General features: G+C 43.2%; 1 protein-coding gene across 1 annotated transcript in view; it reads right to left on the bottom strand.

Annotated features, from left to right (window-relative positions):
• LOC116673340 (histone-lysine N-methyltransferase 2D) overlaps positions 1-8,173 on the bottom strand; it is a 59,868-nt gene that overhangs the window by 26,707 nt on the left and 24,988 nt on the right. The window contains exons 8-9 of the mRNA XM_032505623.1: positions 5,654-5,730; positions 4,542-4,647 (exon numbers count right to left, since the gene is read on the bottom strand). Coding sequence (XP_032361514.1) covers positions 4,542-4,647; positions 5,654-5,730 — 183 coding nt within the window. The remainder of the gene's footprint in view (positions 1-4,541; positions 4,648-5,653; positions 5,731-8,173) is intronic.

The raw sequence follows: 8,173 nt of genomic DNA, 5'->3' as shown, positions 1-8,173 counted from the left end.
ACACACACACACACACACACACACACACACACACACACACACACACGCCGCCCACCCTCCGTTCGACTCTCTCCAACACACACCCCGCCTGGCCTTTACCATCCAGCGCACCAGGCAGAGGCAAGAAGGTTGGACTTGTATCTCTTTCTTTGCATGTTTGAGAAAGGGATGAGCATCAGCGAGACAATCGGTTTGCTGAGGCCATTCACTGATGCCACCCAGAGCCTTCACCCCTCTATCTGATGAAATAATGGCAGAATAGGAGCAGGGTGGAGTAAAAAGGAAAATCCGTGGTAATTTATTATTCATGGGGAGGGGATTTTCCTTTCAGGACTCCTTTATCGAAGCCTTTCCCAACACGTCACCCTCTCTATCAGCCCTGACAAGTGCCAATCAAAGGGCTTGAGACCAGGTTTTTTGGGGAAACGCTGAAGGATTTTGAAGACAATAGCCAATGAGTTCACAGTGGAGGTGGCTTAGAGACAATGGTGACATGGCTACACTGTCAGTGTGTGGTCCTCTGGGGGGAAACGATCCTTGCTCAGTACACAACTAATCTCTGCTTGCGCCATCTCTGTCTTTCTGGAGGCTAATCTCTCCCGTAGCTTCCTCAGCCTTCTGGAACAATCCACCAGGGTCAGTTCAGATTAGTGCTCTTTGTGGCCCCGCACATCGCTACATTCATTTGGATGCTAACATCTTTAGTAGCAGCTGAATGTTAAACACTGGAGTGAACGCAGAGTGACCGGGGCAGCGGGAAAACAGTCATGAAACAATTATGAGGGGAGGGATTATTCTACCTATGAATTCCTGATGAGCAGAAATGGACAAAGGTCTTAACATGAGCCTCACTGGGGAGCAGGAGCATCATATCCTGATAGCCAGCTGATTTCTGGCTTCACTTTAATCTCAGAATTGCTTAACCATCGTTGATTGATCCAAAGACAGGTGGGCAATTCATGGATATTGAATGGGAATCAGACAAATTGTTTATTATTACATTTAAAAAGATTGTTAAAATAATTATTATTGGTTAAAGGGACATTCCACATTATTTTATACACTCAGTACACGGTGCACTATTCACACTTCAAATTGCATAATGTCTTATCAAGCTGAGAAAACTATACTTGGCTTTATAACAACTTTTTCCACCAAGATCACCAACTAGTCCTTACCTTTGTCTGTTGTCTGGTGCTGGACAGGTAGGTCATACAGTGGGTCTGTCTGAGGCTAAAAACAGCTGTCCGCTGCTTGAAACAAGGTTGTTAAGAGCATTGAGACCGATTTAAAAGTTCAACTGCCGGCCATAAAACCCAAACTGTAAGCAGAAAGACAAAAAAAGAGGGCTGTGGGTAACTGATAAGCACTACGAGCAACCCCTTTACCATTACATACATAATGCTTATTAATCTTCTGATCCATTGGGGATATACGCATTTTGATAAAAGCAGCTTTAAAAGTTCAATCATTTAAATGTAAAAAAAAAAAAATGTTTGCTTGATAAATGACTTAAATGATTCATTGAATTCACAAACAAATTAACACAAATCAGTGGGCAGTTGGGGAAGGTCTGTCCCTGCAACAAGTTCTACTTGTCGTTAAATTGCAACGTGAGTGGCCGCAAAAGGGGGGTGCATAATGTCGGCAGGATAATTTAAAAGGTAACAGCTACTACATTGTGTGTCTGCCCTATTTCTGATCCCGTGGCGGCAGACATTTTGCCATGCCGTGCCGCCACTACAAAATCAACATGGAGGAAACACTGCAAATACTATATATTTTCAACCTTACTTCCCTAAACCTAAGTCTTAATCAGCAGTTGGTCATGTGAACTTATAAACCATTCCCAATGCAAATGGTGTCTCAAGCCCATTTTCTCAACTGTCTCATATACACTGAGTCATAATAGGGTCATTCCCTCCATTACTCGGGAGCCCTATATAAAGGGTTGAACTGCTCGCACCTCCTGGGCAACCAGATCTCACCTATCCACACAAAGACATGCCACACACTGGGCATCTTTTAGAGACTGCGTGACCTGAAGCGTGACCCCTCCACGCCCTGCTGATGACCCCCCCTCCCTTTCCTTCTCCCCCAGAGTGTGACCATGCCTTTGGCCTCCAAAAGGTCAAAGCACACAAGCCGTCACTGAGAACTTCTGGGTGACATCTTTTTTTCATGAGTTGAGTTTTCCTAATTGTAATAGGGTAGTTAAACAGGGAAAGCCTTGTCATAAAATGTGTAAGGAGCTAAAGAAAAGTTGCATTTTAAAGCCAAAAGGAATTCCAGACACTTTGTGCTGTGACAATGGATGTGCATTGTATACATTTAACAAGCTGATAAATCAATCATTTTTTGTGAAAAAAAAGCTCCTGAATAATATAAAGCTTATTCCTGGTTGCAAAAGAAATCAAGCATTTTATTGCATAGTAGAGTCAACAAGTGTCTATACAAATGTCAATATGTTCCAAGGCCCTAGACCAACAAAGGGACCCCTCAATTGTCGTTCATTCATCACTGAGTTTGCCTTTTCCTTAAAAGAGTACTTTTGCACCTCTATTTATATTAGGAACTTGGTATCATGGAGCAGGTGGGCAGATATATCCTGATTAATCCCTACTATGGCTTACACAAAAAACTGAGGATTCAACAATTCTCATAATGCAACTCAAAAGCATGTCTTTAGACCGCCTTTGCCTGGTAAAAGTCTTTTAAACTACACACCCCCTGTTTAAAACTGAGGAAGTTCAAAAAGCCGAGATAACCCTAATTACATGATTAGGGGTTATCTGCTCAGACTTTATGAAGCTCTTCCAGAACCTTGAGGGAAAAAAACGTTGTAGGAGCTCACCTTGGTGGTGCTCACCTTTCAGCACCCCTGGTGAAGCAATGTTTCAATCACTCCTTATGCTTATCAGCAGGAAGATGCTTAATTGCCGCACCACCGCAGCCCCCAGTGGCTCAGGAGGTGCAGCTGTTGTTCAGTCATCGGAAGGTCGATGGTTTCCTGCAGTCTACATGTTTAAGTGTCCTTGGCCAATATACTGAACCCCAAATTGTGAATGTGTGTGAATGTTCATCTGATGAGCAGTCGGCACCTTTTATGGTAGCCTCGGCCACCATATGTATGAATGTGGGAGAATGGTGCCTGTAATGTGTAAAGTGCTAGAAAAGCTCTTTATAAAAGCAGTCCATTTACCATTCCATCAAGGTGTTTACGCAATTTTACTTAAATGAGTTCAAAGGTTTGACCTCTAATCTCTAGTGGGTTCTGTGTGCGAAGTATCTTCCAAACAGGTAAAGGTGTTTATAGCTGTGGGGAGAAAAGCCTGCCGTCGTAGAGAGGGCCGAGACGTGATAAACCATGCAAAAGTAGATAACTGAACACACACCTTTGGAGAGTCTCTCTTTAAAGGAAATAAAGTGTTGCACTTAGTTATACACATGAAAACTGTCGGAAGGTTCTGTGTGAAGAAAGAAAAAAGAGAACTTGAGGGGAAAGTTTCAAATCCTGCCTTCTTTCTTAAATCTACACACACCTGGTCAATCGCGGCATTGGATTGCCAGTTTTTAAAATCTACAAAAATTGACAGATGCAGCACCCCAATGACATCGTAAATCAGGATAATCCCAAAACGACTATCATTACTGCAAGTTTTGTGAAAACTGATGTCAAAATCTTTCGATAAATGGATTGTCACAACACAGCCGGATCTATAGTTCCACCCTCCTCTTCTCCTTGATGTATTTCATCAAAAAAAACACCGCAAACACTGAGTGATAAAATAATGAAGCTTAGCTAAGCCTTGGCACTTGACATCAGACATGTTCGATTAGAAAGACATATGGCTGTGCCTTTGGTCTAAACGGTTAGCTGCAGCTTGACCCTTAGACATATCCATCTCTGACATGATGGATGCATTTGTTACATCCTCTAGGAATACAGCATGCCATGGACCATTAGTGCTATGGAACAATGACTGATACTGGTATGAGTGAGAAAACAGAACGTGAGCGGCTTCTGACAGATGTAGTCAAATGAAAATGGGAGGAAAAAGAGCCAGCTATAAGTTCAAGGGTGGCTCTCCATTTCCATGTGATGACGATACCTTGGCAGACCTTTTTTTTTTGTCTTTGGCTGCCAGCTTTCCAGTGTTTGTGGTCCGTTCAGTAAGCGCTGCCTCAGAACCATCCCTCATGAATGTACACAAGCCGGCCACACAGGTGAAGGTGATACTGCGAGCCAGCTGGCCCTAGTAAGGATTAGCGGGCTTAAGTGTACCGGAGGCAAGGGAACGCCAAACACAGTGCTGACAGTGAGGAGACAATGGCTCCTCATGAACAAGAGCTGACAGGGACTGAGTGGGCTTTTACCGGATCAGACACTAATGGTGAAGACAGGCTCTTGTATTGATTAACTATTGCTGTTATAGGCTCTTTAGAGAGAGCACAGTTTAAACATAGATGTGATAGGTCATAGCAGCACACACAGATCAGGAGAAATTATTATTTTCTGGTAGATTTAGGGGATACAGTACCGTGAATGGACTCACAGGGAGAATTGGTGGATCGGAACATGTTGCACGATGGACTCGGGTCTATGATCCATGAAGATGGTGACCCAGAACCTCCTTCAGACTGATCCTGCAAAGAAACAGATACAAATAGACATGATAAACAAACTTGGCCTGTTATGAGTTGCAAAGCCAACATATTTTCACATTTACTTCCTCTCCAGAATTTGGACAGGTATCAATCTTGCAAGAAAGAATAAGAATAATATGTCTAACTATTCCTTTAAAACATTGGGGGGTATCACTAAAATAAAATAAAAAATATTCTGAACCCTAACCCAAAAACAGCAGCCCTCCCTCTTCCCAACTTCTAACATACCACTGGTTTATCAGTTTATCTTCCTCTAAAATAATCCAGTGTCTGAATACTTGGTTTAGTGAGGTGCGTTATGCTAATGTTCGTACGAATCGTGCTCTGAGCACTCTAGCTCATCATTGTGGTTTGGCATAATTGCAGGGGGCTTATGAGTCTCATTCATGCTTTTCAGGGGCCCTGTGTCATTCCTCATAAAGGGGAGATTAATCGTAGATCACGTGGAGCACCTGCGTCCATTCCACTGCAGCCCAGCATGCACAAGCCCTATTTACCCCCCCCTGACCCCTTACCCCTGTCTGATCCTAGTGGTGGTGCATCCTCTAAAAGAATCCCACCGTGTCGGCCCTTTAGCTGACCGTACCCCCTTGCGACAGAGCAACGAGCTGGTGTAAAAGCCTGCCTGCTCCTGTACCGTCACGCCTCCCCCCCTCCTGCAGCCCGTGACTGATTAACCACACACCTGCTACACGCCGCGTGCCCTCTGTTATATTGTGTCTCAATTATCAACAATTTGGCTCGTCTTACTGGTACGACAGCTATAAATGAATGTGAGTTCAAGTTTGTAAAAGGGGGTCTTTGTGTGTGGGAGTGACTGCGTGAACCAGGTTTGGGGGGGTCTGATAGGAGCTGATTCTGAGCTGAAAGGTATAGTGTTTGCTCATGATAAGGCGCAGTCCTGCCTTTGGAGGAAATCTGATAGATGAACGTGGGAGGGGGGTAGAGATTGAAAAGCGGTTTCACAAGGGGCAATGGCACCTACCGATTTGTTTTCCTGGACTTTCCCTGCAGAGTCACACCTTTCGGAGATGCTGCCAGCTGTGAGGGGCCTCGAAACACCTGACAAAACCACACAGGACACAGCGTCAAGCTTAAAGGAAGAGAAAGCAATTGTGTATTTGCAGGCGTGTGTGTACGTGCATGTGTGTGTACATAAGTGTTTGCCTCCGGCGCAAACTTACATGCATTTCTCTTTTGTACTTGTGTGTGCACAGATATGAGTAATGTAGTGTATTAGTTCCAATTATGGCTCTTAACCTTTGAGCAAATAATGGCAAAAAGTAGAGAAACAAAACCCTGGAGGAGCACCTGTCTACAGAAACGTGCCAGGTGCAAACATTGTTCTGGAGACACAGAGAGAGAGGGAAGACACGCTTCCAGCAAACTCAGACAGATTTTGTCTTGTTGTAAACATTGGTGGCAAAGAAGCATGTCGACCCAAAACAAAGGCACGGTGGTAATTACTTTTTTCTTTTGCTGGTTAAGAGTTGGTTCATCTACGTTACAAAAATGTTCTTACCTATCTCTGATATAATCTTGCTTTGGAGACACATTTAATTATTTTTTTCTTGAGATATTTGCCTCTTTTTCCGCAGCCATGCGAATACATTGGAGCTCAATGGAATTCCAATGGTGTTGCTCATAATATCAGAGAAATCACATTGTTTATCGAAGACTATTTCTCCAGTAAAGAGTGGTGCCAATTACAGCTGTTCACAGTGAGGTCTGTGTACTATCCAGAGTAAAGGGACGGCCTCAAAAAACATTTAACCCTTGTGTTGTCTTCCCATCACCCATGAAAAAAAGTTTTTTTGTCAACACTATTATCGCTTTTTCTGACATTTATTGTCACCTTTTCAATGTTGTGGGTGCTTTTTTATGTTTTTTCCCAAGTTATTTGATATTTTTAATGTTGACATTTTAAACTTATTTCAAAGGCCCATTTTTTGTCATGAAGAAAAAAAAATGAAAATGGGTCAAATTTGACCCGAGGACAACATGAAGGTTAAAACTAATTAGAGATGGGAAAGACACAATTAATCGTACAAAAAGGTGCACAGTTGAATCCTACAAAATGATGCATTGATTACAGGCAGTTCTATCTCAAAGGCATTCATGGTGTTGCACTTTTTTTTGTAGTACATAAAAAAGTAGCCTCGCTTTGCCAGATCTACCGCCACAGCGCTGCGGAGAAGGGTCTGGCTAGTCCACACAGGATGGAAAGAAAACACACTCGCAATCGCCATGGGCGGCGTTAAACTCCGCACGGAGCCACTGCGAGCAGGAACTTGTTTTGGTGGAACATCTGACTTTCAAAAGATCGTTCAAGAGAAAACTCCGATTGGACAGATAGTCCAGCTAGCTGTCTGGATTTACCCTGCGGAGATCTGAGGAGCAGTTAACCATAGTCCTCAGAAATCGACCTGAGTTTGAAATTCCAACATAAAGAAAGCGGAAGGCAACGGACATCTGCAAAAAGACATGCATCCGTCGGAATTTCCTGCGGCAACGAAGCAATCCCAGAAGTGGAAAACTGTGGATATTGACTGATAAAAAAGTGACAGAAGTAGCTGGTGAAGAATAATAAATAAGGGAAGATGAAATGGTCAAATTCTTCTAACTTTATCACCCGAACACAACACAACTGGCCAACAATTACAACAATGTGTGTTGAAAAGGTGCAGCACTGTTCAGCCCTCTGACAAATAAAATAAGGATTTCTCCATTTCTAAACATAGTGCATCACTGTTTCTATCGGCCAACCATAAAACATGTGCAGGTCAGAGTTGAAGGAAGATGGATTTTACTTTTACACTGGGTTTAAATTAAGTGACTGAGCCAATATCCACTGAGATTAAAAACCTCAATTTGTCAGATGGTGGAGTAGCATCTGAAACCCTCCACACCTTTCTGATGACAGCATTGTGGGGACATTGGGATGTATTGTATTGGGACAGGGAGCATAATCTCAGAGAGATATCTCAAAATCTGGACAAATAAACTATCGGCATACTGTTCTATTGGTCAAACCTTTAAACGTCTACAGTGTTTATCTCACTTTCCGATGTGTTATCAGACTATAAACAACGGGCACTAGACTGAATGGGTTTTGTGCACACAGTGGTCTCTTATCTGTTGTTATGCACGCAGCGCTTGGTTCTGAGTGTCTCCAGGTATCTTGGTCGGACTTTCCCTGTTAATGATCCACTCCAGCGGTTTGATCTTTATTAATATAGCACATCCTGATATCCCCGTAAACCTTAACGCTGAACTGACACACCTTCGGAGAAAAGCAGTTAAGAGCTCGCAGCGGCATGCCTGGGAGCAGATGAGAGGCGGTATCACGGCTCGTTAAAAGAAAAGCTGCTTGACGCCATAAAGGCATCACTTACTCCCAAGGCCGAGAAAACACACCTACAGTGTTATGTTTTCCCCAAGCTATCTGGTCACGCATGTTTTCACCACACACACACACACACACACACACACACACACACACACA

This window comes from Etheostoma spectabile, chromosome 23, assembly GCF_008692095.1.
Source record: "Etheostoma spectabile isolate EspeVRDwgs_2016 chromosome 23, UIUC_Espe_1.0, whole genome shotgun sequence".
Lineage (NCBI taxonomy): Eukaryota > Metazoa > Chordata > Actinopteri > Perciformes > Percidae > Etheostoma > Etheostoma spectabile.
The sequence above is the reverse complement of the archived record's forward strand: the minus strand, read 5'-3'. Positions and strand labels throughout refer to the sequence as shown.